The 17,280-nt window shown below is 46.2% G+C and overlaps 1 protein-coding gene across 1 annotated transcript in view; it reads left to right on the top strand.

The window, feature by feature from the left end:
• LOC135056938 (uncharacterized) overlaps positions 1-17,280 on the top strand; it is a 140,576-nt gene that overhangs the window by 66,336 nt on the left and 56,960 nt on the right. The window contains exons 6-7 of the mRNA XM_063962719.1: positions 3,371-3,649; positions 5,655-6,083. Coding sequence (XP_063818789.1) covers positions 3,371-3,649; positions 5,655-6,083 — 708 coding nt within the window. The remainder of the gene's footprint in view (positions 1-3,370; positions 3,650-5,654; positions 6,084-17,280) is intronic.

Here is a 17,280-nt window from a genome sequence, read left to right as displayed (position 1 = left end):
AGGAGCAAGTGCACTTTAAAATTCTTCACTGGGTGTGCTGGCTCCTCCCCTCTATGCCCCATCCTACAGCTCAGTTTAGATAAAGTTCCCTCAGGAGAGGATGCACACTCTAAAGCTCCAGAGTTTTTCTTCATTTTATGTCTAAGTTTTATTTATTTCGGTATGCTGTTTGGGCAACAGCATACCTGTGCTGTGGGAGTTATGGGGGAGACGGTCACCGGCCTCTTGAGGTGCAGAGCCACTTTCCCGCTGCAGGGCCGCCGTCCTGAGGGGCTGTTTGTTCAGCGAGGCATGGATCCTTGGCTGTCGCAGCCGCAGCATGCCGCAAACCCTTAACACTGCGTGAAGGTGATCATCAGTGGTGAGTACCAACCAGGGGCCCCGCTAGGGGGCTCCCGCGGTCTAATGTGTGGCTGAAGCGCGGGTCAGGCGTTCGAGTCCCTCCTGGGGGAGGACCCATTATAGTTCCTGCGTGAGACTGGCTAACTAGAGTGAACCAAGCATTTATGTGAGGTTGTACATGTTAAAGGAGACATGGCCAGTATAAATATACAGCAGTAGCTCCGGCGCCATGTTGGGGGGCGGAGCTACATGAGAGCAGGCTCAGCGGCATTTTGGCGTCTTCCTCTGCATGAGCAGCAGCTGCAGCAGCCTACACAGCTCCTCCAGAACTGCCCCTGTATACACTGGTACCGGGTATAGAGAGGGGGGAGGGGGAGACGCTATCATTGTGCACAATAATCCCCTGAGGTTACACATATATATCAAACGCTGACAACCTCACTGGGGCCGGTCAGTGTTGGGTGCGCTGGAGTCTCTCTTCTCTGTCTCCTCTCACATTCAATAGGGCAGGCTTGTCATATATAATATCAGGCTGTATTGTGTGTGTATATTATACCTGTTTTTCTAATCACTATGGTAAAATAGAAGTCTTGTAATGCCAGGTTCTCTCCTAGTACATACAGCTCATTATCATGTGAGCAGTGTAGTCAGTCATCTCATGCTGATACTAATGTGGGGGAGAATGCAGAGCCCCCCTGGTTGGGGTCTATAAAAACTATGATGTCTGATATGTCATCTCAGCTCACTGCAACTGCAAACAAGACACAAGAATTGCAACAAGCAGTTACTGCTAAGCGTCCCTCCTGCCTGCTTCACAGAAACCTGCTCTACCAGCACTCCTATCAGATGATACTGATGATATACATGATGATGGGGACCCCATAAGTGGGGATCCCACCCCGATTCAGGGTATTGAACCCCTCGTATTGGATATTGGGGAGGTGTCCAAGCTCCCCCTGGGGGATGCAAATACTCAGCAGTCATTTTTCCTCCCTCAAGAGAAACCAAAAGTCACATTGCCTGATTCCACAGAATTGGATAATTTATTTAAACTAGCCTGGAAGAATCCAGATAAAAAATATCAAGTGACAAAAAGGTTTTTGAATACCTTCCCCTATGCCGCTGAGGGCAGAATGTTTTGGGAATAATCTCCAGCAGTAGACTTCTCAGTCTCTCGCCTTTCTAAATAGGCGGTGCTCCCTGCTCCGGGCTACCTTACGGTAAAGGACCCAGCAGATAGGAAAATAGAGACCACTCTACAATCTATTTACATTGCTGCAGGCGTAGCACAAAGGACGGTCATTGCAGGTTTCTGTATAACACATGCAATCCATTCCTGGGCTAGTCAAATAAAGGAAGGTCTGTTGGGTGATAGGACCTTAGTCAATACTGTTGCTTTCCTGACTCGCATTCAGGACACGGCAAGAGTCTACTGTGACTCCCTAAAAGAGATTGGCACTATTAATGCTAGAACCATGGCTATGGCTGTGTGCGCACAGAGCCATATGGTTACGTCATTGGATTGCTGATACATGTTACAACTGAGGGCTGAGGCTAACCTGGGGAAGCCTCAGATGTAGGGGCTGACGTGTAGGTGAACCAGGGAGGTAGTATTGGGTTCCTAGACATACCGGAGCTCTAGTACCATTTGCCCGAAGGCGTGACCACGACAACGAAGTTGTAAAAAGGTAAAGTCCGTTTTATTGAACACACAGCTTAAGGCCCCTAAGATATGCAAAACGTCACAAAAGATGTGCAGTGGTAAATTACAGTACAGTTCCTAGAAGTGCAGGGGTAATTAGTGCTGTGGCTTGCAGAACAGAATATTAGAGTCCTTGCCAGAACTGGAGATGGTAAGTCCGTATGCCAAAGCTAACCGCTGAGGAGAGGTATTAACTGGTACTGCCCAGCAGATGGTATACAGAGGCTGGAGCAACACAGTTGCAAAGAAGTAGATGGTACTTGGTAATTGCAGAGTGCCGGATGGAACCGGTATGAATGAAAGCTGTGCAGAACTCACCACTGTAGATTTAGAGTCCGTTGGTGAGCATCGATGGACGCTGTGGTTCAATGGTAGAATGGTCACTGATGCATGCGATATAGGAATACCGCTGATGATGTTGAAATAAACTGAAGACACTGTGGAGCACCGCTAGCAGAATACCAATGACTCAGGAGCACTGTGGAAAGCTGGTAGGCCATGGTAAGTATGCTGTGGAGTATGGAGAGCGGTGCTGTAGAAGGGAGAAGTTAAAAACGATACCAGGACACCGCTGGAATCTGGAAGCGAAGCAGGATCAATACTGGAAGCAGGAAGCTGGTGTCTGATCCTGAGACCCAGCAATTGTTGGTTTTCTAGGGTCTGGAACACTGCAGAAGTCGGGCTGCACCGCAGGATGGAAACAGGTGCGGGTCTCTTAGTGGAGGTGAATCACAGTAGCTGGAATACCTGGAGAAACAAGCAGTAGAATCCACAAGCAGGAGAGACGTGTATAGGTTAGACAACCAAAGCACTGACGATTATCCAGCCCAGGAGCAGGATATTTATACCAGCTGGTAAGCAGGCATTGGCTGGATAATTAGGCAGAGTCCAGAGTGCAGCGGATAGGTTGTGAAAGGACATGTGATGAGGAAAAACATGGCTGCGCCCATGTTTGCATTTGGAGGGAAAGTCTGTATATTGCATGTGGTAAACAGCAGTAATGGCGGCGGAGGGCAGGAGACGCCATTCTTTAAAACAGTGTAACTAAACTGTAAGGTTGCCATGACAGCGCTGCGGGATCACAGGGAAGAGACTTGAGGTGAATGTATACAGCGCGCTGCACGCAGACAGCGCAGATGGAATCCTGTTTTGGAACGCTGGGCCAGTCTCGGGAGACACTTGGAAGGTAAATAATGATGTCCAATAACCCGGATCGTGACAATACGGACTCAAAATGTAATGTGGAATCTGTTCCCTTCACAGGTGAATGGCTCTCTGGAGGTGACCTAGACACCTGGATTTCTAAAGCCACGTTTCTTCCTTCAGGTGCCCCTCCTGCTAGACGTACCTATCCAGGACCGTCTGCTCAGTCCTTTCGGTCCCGCAGATTTCGATCCAGAGCCAGAGGAGCCTCCAACGCAGCGATTGGCTACAGAGGAATACCTAGAAAACCAGCAGTTGCTGGGTCTCAGGACCAGAACGCCAGTTCTGCTTCCGCAAAATCTTCAGCATGACTGTACCCGCCCACCCCAGGGAGATCTCGTGGTGGGAGCTCGGCTACATCACTTCAGTCACATCTGGGATGGTTCTTGCCAAGATGCTTGGGTAAGGGACTTTATCTCTCAGGGCTACAAGCTGGAGTTCGACGGTACTCCTCCCCAATGATTTTTCAAATCAGGCTTACCAGTTTTGGTAAGTAGGCATGGTACGCTACTACTGGCCATAGAGAAGTTGGTACAGTCCCATGTCATTGTCCCAGTACCACTACTGCAATAAGGACAGGGTTACTACTCCAGTCTGTTTGTAGTACCGAAACCAGACGGGTCTGTGATACCCATTCTGAATCTGAAATCCTTGAATCCTTACCTGAAGGTTTTCAAATTCAAGATGGAATCTTTGAGGGCGGTGATCGCAGGCCTGGAACCACAGGAATTCCTACTGTCCCTTGATATCAAGGACGCTTACCTACATATCCCAATTTGGACTCCTCATCAGGCCTATCTGTGATTTGCCCTGCTGAATGATCACTACCAATTTCTGGCATTAACCTTCGGCCTGTCTACAGCTCCGAGAGTGTTCCCGAAGGTGATGGTGGAAATTATGTTTCAGCTTAGGGTCCAGGGAGTCAATGTGATTCCATACCTGGACGATCTCCTGATAAAAGCAAGCTCCACATAGATCGCACTACCCAACTTCTGTCTCACCACGGGTGGATCCTCAATCTACAGAAGTCCCACCTGGAACCGTCTCAGCGGCTCCTGTTTCTGGGCATGCTACTGGATACTGTAGCACAGTAAGTGTTCCACCCCAAGGACAAAGCGAGAACACTCCAGGAAATGGTTTGCATGGTACTCAGACCTGCTCGAGTCTCTGTCCGTCTTTGCAAAAAATTATTGGGAAAGATGGTGGCCTCCTACGAGGCGATACAGTATGGAAGGTTCCACGCCAGACCCTTCCAATTGGACATCCTGAACAAATGGTCCGGTTCCCATCTTCAGATGCACCGGATGATTCAGCTGTCACCCCGAGCCAGGATTTCACTCCTGTGGCTACAGTCTTCCAAACTCCTGGAAGGCCGAAACTTCGGGATTCAGGATTGGATCCTCCTCACGACAGATGCGAGTCTACGAGGATGGGGAGCTATCACCCAAGGGGCGCAGTTCCAGGGCAGGAGGCCCTTCTTCCAATCAACATTCTGGAACTTCGGGCTATCCATAATGCTCTACTTCAGGGGTCTCCTCTACTAAGGGATCGGGCAATCCAGGTGCAGTTGGACAACGCCACGGCAGTGGCATACATCAATCGACAAGGAGGGACAAAAAGCAGGGCCTGAATGCGAGAAGTGTCAAGAATACTCCTCTGGGCAGAAAAACATGCAAGAGCGCTGTCCGCAATCTTCATTCCGGGAGTGGACAACTGGGAGGCAGACTTCCTAAGTCACCAAGACCTCCACCCAGGGGAGTGGGGACTACACACACAGGTGTTCCAACTGATCATCGACAGGTGGGGTTGCCCACAGATCAACTTGATGGCCTAACGTCTCAACAAGAAGCTTTGCTGCTATTGCTCACGAACCAGGGACCCTCAGGCGAGCGCAGTGTATGCGCTGACTTCGCCTTGGTCATACCGGCTGGTCTACCTGTTTCCTCTGATTCCTCTGATCCCAATGGTGCTCAAGCGGATGAGACATCAAAGAGTGGAAGCAATCTTGATTGGGCCCGAAGAGCATGGTTGCGGCTCTACTGGACATGTCCATACAGGACCCTTGGCCTCTACCACTAAGAAGGGATCTTCTTCAACAAGGACCGTTCGTCTACCCGAACTTATGGCAGCTTCGTTTGACGGCATGGAAGTTAAACGGAACATCCTAGGTCACAAAGGGATTTACAAAAAGGTAATTGCCACTATGGTACAAGCCAGAAAACCTGTGACGTCAAAACACTATCATCATATCTGGCGGAGATATGTCTCTTGGTGCGAGGAACGCACATATCCCTCTGCGGAATTCCACTTAGGAAGGTTCCTCTGTTTCCTGCAGGCTGGAGTGGATAAGGGCTTACTTCTGGGATCCATTAAGGTCCAGATTTCAGCTCTTTCCACCTTCTTCCAGAAGAAGTTGGCTCTCTTGCCGGAAGTTCAGACCTTGTTGCAAGGTGTTCTTTATATACAATCTCCCTTTGTGCCCCCTACGGCACCTTGGGATCTGGATGTTATGTTACGCTTTCTACAGTTTTCCTGGTTTGAACCTCTGACGATGGTAGAGGATAAATACCTCTCGTGGAAAACTGTGATGTTACTGGCCCTGGCTTCTGCTAGGCATGTCTCAGAATTGGGGGCCTTGTTGTGCAAAAGTCAGTACTTGCTCTTTTACAAGAACAGAGCAGAGCTCAGGACTCAACAGCAGTTCCTGCCGAAGGTGGTCTCCGCGTTTCACTTGAATCAACCTATTGTGATTCCATCCAGTTCTGATACAGCTTCTAGTCCGGAGGCATTGGATGCTGTACGAGCCTTGCAGATCTATGTCAAAAGGACGGCTTGGGTCAGGAAGACGGTTTCCTTGTTCGTGCTGTATGATGCATGAAAAAAGGGGTTGCCCTGCTTCAAAGCAGTCCATTGCTCGTTGGATTAAGCTTACTATCCAACAGGCTTATGCATCAGCAGCCTTACCGGTTCCACAGTCTCTGAAAGCCCACTATATTAGATTGGTGAGCTCTTCCTGGGCGGCTGCCCGTGGAGTCTCGGCCCTACAACTATGCCGAGCTTCTACCTGGTCGGGGACTAAAACCTTTGTGAAGTTCTACAAATTTGATATCCTGACGAAAGAGGATACCCAGTTTGGGCAGACGGTGCTGCAGTTGTTTCCACCCGTTCCCGCAGCTTTGGAACATCTTCATCGTACTAATTCTGTCCCCAATATTCCTTATGAATGCTAGAGAAAATAGGATCAGAATCAGCTTTATTGGCCAGGTGTACTCACGTACACTAGGAATTCTTTGTGGTACAATGCATCGCCAAGCAGCAACATGGAGGAAAAATGTAGCATACATTACAAACATTACACATATGAGTTCATACTGCACATATGCAACTGTACAGTAGACATATTATACATTTAAGACTAAAAACTAAGGCTGCTTGGCAGAGCAGCACCGAGGCAGCCATCCGCGGCGCCAAGTAGAACTCACACAATGCACATAATACAGAAGATTTAAGTATTACATCAAAAGATAAACCACACAGACAAAGACACAGAAAGAATAATGCATGATTGGTGTAGGCATTTTGAGTAATAACCTCCAGGGGTTGTGTATTCCACCCTCACAAGGCACCAGGTGCGGCAGCCATCTTAGGCGCACTGCATAGGATTACCCAGGGTGGAATAGTCCACCCCTAGAAGAGAACACAAAATAGGGAGATTGCAGAGTCCTAAAGTTCAGCGTAGGGTTCCAATAAAAACATCAGGTCCACGCATTTTTCATCCCATCCACAAGCGCACCAGATAAGGCAGCCATGTTGGGCGCACTACAAGGTTACACAGTGGGAGATGAGCCATACAGGTGCCAAATGCATGTATGGGAGAACTGACACGTGTGTAAGGAGTATGCTATACCCTGCATGGAAAGATCCAAATGAAGCACACCCCGCCCACGGAGGAACCATCCGAGGCAGCCATGTGGGGCGCACTGCATAGGTTACTGCTGGCAGGGTGTGCAACCAATGGAGGTAGACATTGCAGGAATAGCACACAGTGGAGTGGAAGTACCGTGTAAGAAGATAGAGAAGAGAAAGACACATTTGCAGGAAAACTGCACTAACATTATTTTGTGAAAAAGATAAATGTTCTGGTCTCATGAGAGCAGTGAGAGTGTGGGGAGCAGTGCGGGTGGGTGTGAGAATGTGGGGTGCAGTGCGGGTGGGTGTGAGAGTGTGGGGTGCAGTGCGGGTGGGTGTGAGAATGTGGGGTGCACACTAATGTCCAATGGAACTGACCCAGCAAAGTCTGGTCCTGACGTGCACGTCCCTCAGTTCCCTGCTCAGCTTCAGGGGTAGTCCCGGGGGCAGTCATGATGTTCTTGGACACAGAAGTAGTAGGCATTGGTCCTGGTGTTCTCATGGCAGAGGTGAGGAGAGGCCACATAATGTTCCAGATTTCTTTCTTGATGCTGTTCAATGTTTGTTCAAATGTTTTTTTTAACTGTTCATTTTCAAAACGCTTAGAGAAGGAACGCTTGGAGTATTGGAAAGTACAGCTGACAGGCACAGCTGTGCATGGTTGAAGTTACAGATATACTATGGGAAATTGACCCAACTACAGCTGAGGCAAATGTCCCACTAATCAAAGGTGTTACATTACACAGTGTTTGACTAAACAAACACCAGCCCAGTCAGCCTTAATTAAATATGCGGCACTGACCAAGCTTTGAAACACAGGTATTTTAAATTACAAACAAAAGCATAAATCACAAAACTGTCTAACAAATGATTTGAACATACATTTGGAATATAGATGATTTTAATATACCTACCGGTAAATCCTTTTCTCGTAGTCCATAAGGGATATTGGGCGCCCGCCTCTGTGCGGAGACTTTCTGCAGGTTCTCTGTTATGTGTTCCTGTTCAGCTGTTGCTGTTAATGTTGCCAGACCTTGCTGGCTAAGTTATGTATTGGTGTGCTGGTGTTTAACTCTCACCACACCTGTTGTTGTTATGTTCCTTCTCTCAAGTATGTCATTCTCCTTCGGGCACTGTTACCTATAACTGAGCTGTAGGAGGAGGCATAGAGGGGAGGAGCCAGCACACCCAGTGGAAGAATTTTAAAGTGCACTTGCTCCTCTGGACCCGTCTATACCCCATCCTACTAATCCTGTCCTCAATATCCCTTATGGACTACGAGAAAAGGATTTACCGGTAGGTATATTTAAATCCTATTTTTTTCTTTCTGTCTATTGGAGGATTCTGAATTTCTATTAGGTATAGGGTGTGCGATTTAGACATGGAAGGTGTTGCGTCCACTCTAGCGCCCATTGACAGAGTCACAGGTGCAATAATATGCGAATACTACTTTCAGCCTTCCTCTTGTGCAGTAGTGTGTGCCGGATAGTGTAAGCCCTGAGATGTCCATTATCTGTGCCTTAATCACAGTAGCACAGCAGGTGGTTCTGAGTTACCCCATACCTTATGGGGTTATATTATGGGTTGCAACCCCCAATATCGGTTCCAGGTATTAAAATTAATTATTTCCTAAATTGCATGTGTACATATGTAATTTATGCGATTACATGTCCATGCGGCAAACAATATGTTGGCCGCACGACACGTACTCTCCACATAAGGTATATGGAGCACAGAAGAAATGTTATAAGGAAAGCAAAACACCCATTGTCGAGTCATGTGGTAAACTGTCAGGGTACAGATTTTAAGAATATCAATATGTTGGCTGTGGAACAAATGAAAACTAGACGGGGAGGTGATAGATACAGTGTGCTGTGTAGACGGGAAGCATACTGGATCTTTAGGATGGATACCCTGACGCCTGGTGGATTAAATGATACTGTGGAGCTTAATGGTATATAATTATGCATATAGGGTAGCATTATGTTTTTGTAACCTAATGCGTAGCTATTAGGGATGATATATTATATAGCTAGGCTAATAGATGGTAGTGGTGTGTTCCTCGGATCTGATCTATGGCCCTCATTCCGAGTTGATCGGTCGCAAGGCGAATTTAACAGAGTTACACACGCTAAGCCTACGCCTACTGGGAGTGTATCTTAGCATCTTAAAATTGCGACCGATGTATTCGCAATATTGCGATTACAAACTACTTTGCAGTTTCTGAGTAACTTCAACCTTACTCTGCCTGTGCGATCAGTTCAGTGCTTGTCGTTCCTGGTTTGACGTCACAAACACACCCAGCGTTCGCCCAGACACTCCCCCGTTTCTCCAGCCACTCCTGCGTTTTTTCCGGAAACGGTAGCGTTTTCATCCACACGCCCATAAAACGCTGTGTTTCCGCCCAGTAACACCCATTTCCTGTCAATCACACTACGATCGCCGGAGCGAAGAAAAAGCCGTGAGTAAAAATACTATCTTCATAGCAAAATTACTTGGCGCAGTCGCAGTGCGAACATTGCGCATGCGTACTAAGCGGATTTTCACTGCGATGCGATGAAAAAGAACGAGCGAACAACTCGGAATGAGGGCCTATATACATGGATGTGTGTATGGATAAAATGAACCTATATAACTTTTAGGATGGAGTGGCGGGAGAAAGTTAGGAACTGATAATTTAAAAATATTAGATATAGTATGGTGTGGTTAAGACTATATGTCTATTGACATTATACCATATATATATAGTCTATAGGTGAAAGGAGAGTGAACCAACTAAACAATTAATGATGAATTGTGACTTAGTGAATATGGATTTATCTGTGTTTCTTTCTATTTTTATTTTATTATTTTTTATTATTATTAGTTTTATTATTTTTATTTTTATCTTCATATTATATATATTTTATATTTTTAATTTTTAATATTAATATTGTTTTTATGTATGTGCATTCACTCTTACTATGGTCTAGAGTAGTAGTACGTGTGCAGCAGCTTATTGTTTTAATGTCCTATATCTTCTTGCTACATATAAAAGTATACTTGTTTATACATGTATATTTTTATTTGATACATAAATAATGGTCGTTGAAGCCAGAGAATATATATGTTGTAGTGGGAGGATGCAGCTTAAATAGCTGCATAAATTAGATGAGCTACACTGGTATGGAACGCATAGAATCCTGTAAACGAGAGTGCGGGAATGTAGTCAAAACGAGTCATGAACCGCAACAATGTATACGCATGCGCGAATCGAGCGGCGCAAGATATAAAAAAGCCCTGAGTATCTGCAGTATAACTATAGACACTGATGAAGCTGCTGACAAAACTTTAAGCGGAGAAACGCGTCTGTCATAACTACTGCAAGGAGTATTGGATATACCAAGTAAGTGCCGGCCGGCCAGAGACAGCTACCTTATATGCAAAGGATTGGACATCTCACCTACTATCCATCACACGGTGGACTCCGGATAAGGCTATTTTTTGAAGCGATTACCGGGAGAGGTATTTAAGCACATGCAAAGCCGTAAATTAACACGTAGTTGACCAATCCTATGGCTCTGATGAGCGGGGACTTTGAATAATTATAAAGCTGTAAATAACATCCAATACCGGTTTATAGTATACGGGGAAACTCTGTGCAGAGACTGCTTTAGAAATTGTGCAGTCAACTGCCACCTGGAAGGGAAAAAGGAGGCTTGTTAAATAGCTATACAGGCACTAAATTCCATACATCCGCTACTATTGTAACGGGCTGCTAAAAAAGGTTACAATTGTGACAATAGGGTTGTATGAGATTGCTTAGGTTAAGTGTTTAGCTGCATGCTTTTATATATAATTAGGATTGTGCAATATTCTCTGGCTGGCAAAACAAGATAGCAATATGGTATGAATGATATGAAGTATACATTTTAATTATATCTAATGAGAAATATTGTGTACCTGAATATTTTATATGGGTTATTAAAAACATTATTTTAATGTGAATGTGCCAGCGCTGTCCTTGTATTTCTCTGACGTCCTAGTGGATGCTGAGAACTCCGTAAGGACCATGGGGAATAGACGGGCTCCGCAGGAGACTGGGCACACTAAAAGAAAGATTAGGTCCTATCTGGTGTGCACTGGCTCCTCCCTCTATGCCCCTCCTCCAGACCTCAGTTAGAATCTTTGCCCGGCCAGAGCTGGATGCACCTAGTGTGCTCTCCTGAGCTTCTAGAAAAGAAAGTATTTGTTAGGGTTTTTATTTTCAGTGAGATCTGCTGGCAACAGACTCACTGCTACGTGGGACTGAGGGGAGAGAAGCAAACCTACCTGCTTGCAGCTAGCTTGTGCTTCTAAGGCTACTGGACACCATTAGCTCCAGAGGGATCGAACACCGGGCCCGACCTCGATCGACCGTTTCCGGCCCCGCTGCCGTCCCCCTTGCATAGCCAGAAGACAGAAGACACGACGAAAACGGCGGCTGAAGACTCCTGTCTTCATTAAGGTAGCACATTGGTGGGTGCAGGGCGCTGGGGGGGGGGCGCCCTGGGCAGCAATTAGATTACCTTTTGGCAATAAAAACACACATAATACAGTCTAGCACTGTATATGTGTAAAAACCCCACCATTAAAGTACATAAAAGGACAGAAGCCCGCCGCTGAGGGGGTCGGGCCTTCTTCCTCAGCATACCGGCGCCATTTTCTCTTCACAGCTCAGCTGGAAAGAAGCTCCCCAGGCTCTCCCCTGCAGTATCCTGGTACACAAAGGGTGAAAAGAGAGGGGGGGCACATAAATTTAGGCGCAGAATTTGTATATACAGCAGTTACTGGGTAAACACTGAGTTGTAGTGTAATCCCTGGGTTATATAGCGCTGGGGTGTGTGCTGTCATACTCTCTCTCTGTCTCTCCAAAGGGCCTGGTGGGGGAACTGTCTTCAAATAGAGCATCCCCTGTGTGTGTGGTGTTGGTACACGTGTGTCGACATGTCTGAGGTAAAAGGCTCCTCTAAGGAGGTGATAGAGCGGATATGTGTGTGGGAGGGTGTTTCCATCGACAACGCCGACACCTGTTTGGATATGTGTAAGTGCTGAGGTAAAATTATTGCACAAAAGGTTAGGGAACAGAAAGGAAATCTACCCTGGTCTGTCCTATGTCACAGAGACCTTCAGAGTCTCTCTATGCTCACTATCCAAAATAACAAACACTGGTATCGACACGGAGTTTAACTCCACTGTCGACTACGATAATGCAAAGTTACAGCCAAGAGGGCTAAAAAATATTCAATATATGATTATTGGAATAAAAGATGATTTGCATATCACTGATGACTCATCTGTCCCTGACACGAGAGTACACATGTTAAGGGGAGGAATGCTGAGGTAAATTTCCCTCCTCTCCAGACAAGAGACGGCAGCTTCCCACAAAAGAATTCTCAGGCTGTATCCTTTCCTCACTAGGACCAGGATGTGTTGAGAATCTTCCCCTTGGGTGTCCTGTTTGCACTAGCTATTCTCAGGGATCCTGCAGATAGTGTGCACATTCTAGTATACTACCCAGACCGGCGATTGGGTCGGCATGGGTTTATAGCACTGTGGCAGCGTGGACAGGTACCTTATCAGCAGAGATTGAGACCCTAGTATGCATATAAATATATTAAGATGCTGTCTTAAGTGATAGATATATAATTATAAAGCATGCCCAAAGGGACATGAGTATAATGGGTCCTAGAGTCAAAGCTATGTCGATTTCTGCTTGACGTGTCCTGTAGAATATACAGTGGACAGATGATGCCGACTTAAGAGGCATATGGAAGGCTGAGGATTGTGTGGAGAAAGGTTCTCGGGCCTGGTCTCTACAGCTATAGTGGGTAATTCTGCTAGTTTGCCCTATATTCCTGCACAACCTAGGAAAGCACGACATTATTAAATGCAGCTTTTCGAAAAAAGAAACAAGATAGTCTGAGGTGAGTCCTTTCTTGTCAGAGCCGGGGGCAGAGGAAACAAGCTGTACAACACAGCTAGTCCCCAGGAACAGAAGTCCTCCCCGGCCTCTACAAAAATCCACCGCATGTCGCTGGGGCTCCACAGGCGGAGCTAGGCCCGGTGGGGACACGCCTTCGTAAGTTCAGCCACAAGTGGGTTCACTCCTGTTAGATCCCTGGGCAATAGAAATTGTGTCGCAGGGATACAGGCTGGACTGTGAGTAGATGCCCCCTCACCGATGGCCCGGTGGGCTTCCCCCCAAGAGAGGGAGCCAGTGTTAACTGCAATTCGCAAATTGTATCTTCAACAGGTGGTGGTCAAGGGTCCCCTCCTTCAACAAGAGGGTGTTATTATTCGACCATGTTGTAATCCCGAAACCAGACGGTTCGGTTAGACCCATATTGAATTAAAATTTCTGAACATATACCTGAAAAGGTTCAAGTTCAAGATGGAATCGCTAAGAGCGGTCATTGCAAGCCTGAAAAGGGGGAGACTTTATCGTGATTCGGGACATAAGGGATGCATACCTTCATGTCCCCATTTATCCACCTCATCAGGCGTACCTCAGAATTGCGGTACGGGATTGTCATTACCAATTTCACCAAGGTAATGGCGGATATGATGGTGCTCCTGCGGAAGCAAGGTGTCACTATTAATACATACTTGGATGATCTCCTCATAAAAGCGAGATCAAGAGAGCAGTTGCTGGACAGTGTATCACTTTCTCTGAAAGTGAAACGGCAACACGATTGGATTCTATATATTCCGAAGTCGCAGTTGGTTCCTACAGCTCATCTGCCTCGCCTAGGCATGATCCTAGACACAGACCAGAAAAGGGTTTATCTCCCGATAGACAGAGCTCAGGAGCTCATGACACTGGTCAGGAATCTATTGAAAACCAAAACAGGTGTCAGTGCATAACTGCACTCGAGTCCTGGGAAGATTGGTGGCATCATACGAGGCCATCCCCTTCGGCTGGTTCCATGCAAGGACAATGGAACTTACTGGACAAGTGGTCCGGATCACATCTTCAGATGCATCGGTTAATCACCCTATCCCCCAGGGCCAGGGTGTCTCTCCTGTGATGGCTGCGGAGTGCTCACCTTCTCGAGGGCCGCAGATTCGGCATTCAGGACTGGGTCCTGGTGACCACGGATGCAAGCCTCCGAGGGTGGGGGGCAGTTACACAGGGAAGAAAATTTCAAGGTTTGTGGTCAAGTCAACAGACTTGCCTTCACATCAATATCCTGGAACTAAGGGCCATATACAACGCCCTAAGTCAAGCAGAGTTCCAACTGGTTCTGATCCAGTCAGACCGCAGGGGCTCATGTAAACCGCCAAGGCAGCACAAGGAGCAGGGTGGCGAGGGTAGAAGCCACCAGAATTCTTCGCTGGGCGGAGAATCAAGTAAGCGCACTGTCAGCAGTGTTCATTCCGGGAGTGGACCACTGGGAAGCAGTCTTCCTCAGCAAGCACGACCTCCACCCGGGAAAGTGGTGACTTCATCAGGAAGTCTTCACGCAGTTTTGCAAATTGATGGGAACTGCCTCAGGTGGACTAGATGGCGTCCCACCTCAATAAAAAGATTTTAAAAAAAAAGGTTTTACGCCGGGTCAAGGGACTCTCAGGCGATAGCTGTGGTCGCACTGGTGACACCGTGTGTGTTCCAGTCGGTCTATGTATTCCCTCCTCTTCCTCTCAGACCCAAGGGCTGAGAATTGTAATAAAAGGGGGAGTGTGAACAATATTCTTTGCTCCGGATTGGCCAAGAAGGACTCTGTACCCGAAACTGCAAGAAATGCTCTCAGAGGACCCATGGCCTCTGCCTCTCAGACAGGACATGTTGCAACAGGGGCCCTGTCTGTTCCAAGACTTACCGCGGCTGCGTTTGATGGCATGACGGTTAAACGCCGGATCCTAGCGGAAAAGGGCATTCCGGATGCAGTTATTCCTACGCTGATAAAGGCTACGAAAGACATGACAGCAAGACTTTTTCACTGTATATGTCGAAAATAGGTTGCTTGGTGTGTGGCCGGGAAGGCCCTACAGAGGAATTCCAGCGGGGTCGATTCCTGCACTTCCTACAGTCAGGAGTGACTATGGGCCTAAAATTAGGATCCATAAAGGTCAAGATTTCGGCCCTATCCCTTTTTCTCTCAAAAAGAACTGGCTTCACTGCCTGAAGTTCAGACGTTGTTACAGGGGTGCTGCATATTCAGCCTCCTATTGTGCCACCAGTGGCACCTTGGGATCTTAACGTTGTGTTGGATTCCTAAAATCCCACTGGGTTGAGCCACTTAAGACCGTGGAGCTAAAATATCTCACGTGGAAAGTGGTCATGCTTTTGGCCTTAGCTTGGGCTAGGCGTGTGTCAGAATTACCAAAATAACGTTCTAAATGTATACACAACCACCCCCACACCAACGTGTGTGGACTGGTGTGTATACCCCTAGGCGCTGGTTCCTACCAGAAAGATGGAGATCAAATAACAGTGCGGACTGCTGCTCCTAATAAAGGATCATTGCAATCCTCACAAAGACCAAAAGAAAACACACTGACTACAGGGGTGTGACACCCTGTAGAAAATCAAGAGCGCTGTCCGCACTGATTAAAGAGACAGTTAAAACTATACAATTAAAATATTGACAATATCAAATTGATAGCAATTTTTATTAAAAATGAATAAAATTTATTAATAATACAACCTGACTGGCCTTCAATCAACCTATATAATGCGTAATTGATATCATGATACAAAACAATTCATATACAACCATTATTATGGCTAAGCGGTACTGAAATTATGAGGCTTAGAATTTGATGTAACTATAATTCATAATGTCCACTTGTTAGAAGATGAAAAGGCTATAAATAGCGTTCCAAACACTGAGTGTGTTTAGAGGTCCTCAGTTCTTTAAATGTTCCAATTTGAACATGTGTGCACACATATAGCAATTTAATGAATAGTTACCATCCAAGGATAGTATGGGTTCACCTCCAGGATAATGAATTTATGCTGTGACAGTCCCGAATTCAGAAACTCCCTCTGCTGGTGCTTAACCGTCAGTTGCAGAATATCTGGAGAAGATGTTAATAGGGACTCATCCACAGTGCTCAGGCTCCCTCTGCTGGCAGTCAGCCGAAATTGCAGGTGCACTGATAGGTAATCAAACCACACGACGGTGTTTCAGTCGGTGAATGGGGGTGAATATCCTGGGTACCGGTCACTCAAAAACGCGTTTCTCCGCCTTCTAGGTCCTCTCAGCGGCTTCCTCAGTTTGAAATGACCGAACTCGCCGGGTTGTGTTTATATAGCCACTCTGATTTGTAATTCCCGCGGCCGTCCGCGCATGCGCACTCCGGCGTGCGTTCCAAGCCTCATTTTCGCTTAGCTTCTTAAATAGACTCCGGTGGCCATTTTGGAATTGCCTGTCAAGCCTCACTTTCATATGGAATTAGATGTTCCTACCATACAATCCAAGCCTCATTTTCGAGTCAGGAAGTTACATCAAGCCTCTCTTTCATGAACTCTTAAATCTTAATCATAATATATCTAAGCCTCATTTTTAGCCAAAATAGGTTGTCGTGCCTCACGTGATTGCTGCAGTTAATTATCAATCTCAATTCTATCACATTTACATGTTTTTTTATTTTAGTAAAAAATCATAATAAATCACGCTCATAAAAAACGCATTATATTTTATTTTATGTATATATACACATATCTCTCCAGACCACAGGTAAGAGTACTGTTTTCAAAACACTTCGTATTTATAGTACATCTACCTAACCACATAAAATACATAAAATTCATAGTCTCCATCTCCATCTTTCGGTACCACAAGGAACCGTGCACTAACTGTATATATATATATAATAGTATAATTTTACAATTTTATACTCTTATAATTCGCAAGGAGAAAAAGGCGGGGGTTAGATTTTATTTAGCTCGACTGAATCGTTTAGACCCTGGGGGATCAGAGTCTTGAGGTTAAAAATCCAAAATGCCTCCTTTTTGCACAGCCTCCTAAACCTATCCCCCCCCCCTATTGGTTACTGCTACCTGTTCAATAGCCATAATGTTTAATTTCTCACTTAACCCCTCCCCACATTCCAATATGTGACGATAAAGGTGAGTATTCCCTACTCTTTTGTTTATC

This window comes from Pseudophryne corroboree, chromosome 3 (assembly GCF_028390025.1).
Source record: "Pseudophryne corroboree isolate aPseCor3 chromosome 3, aPseCor3.hap2, whole genome shotgun sequence".
Lineage (NCBI taxonomy): Eukaryota > Metazoa > Chordata > Amphibia > Anura > Myobatrachidae > Pseudophryne > Pseudophryne corroboree.
The sequence above is the reverse complement of the archived record's forward strand: the minus strand, read 5'-3'. Positions and strand labels throughout refer to the sequence as shown.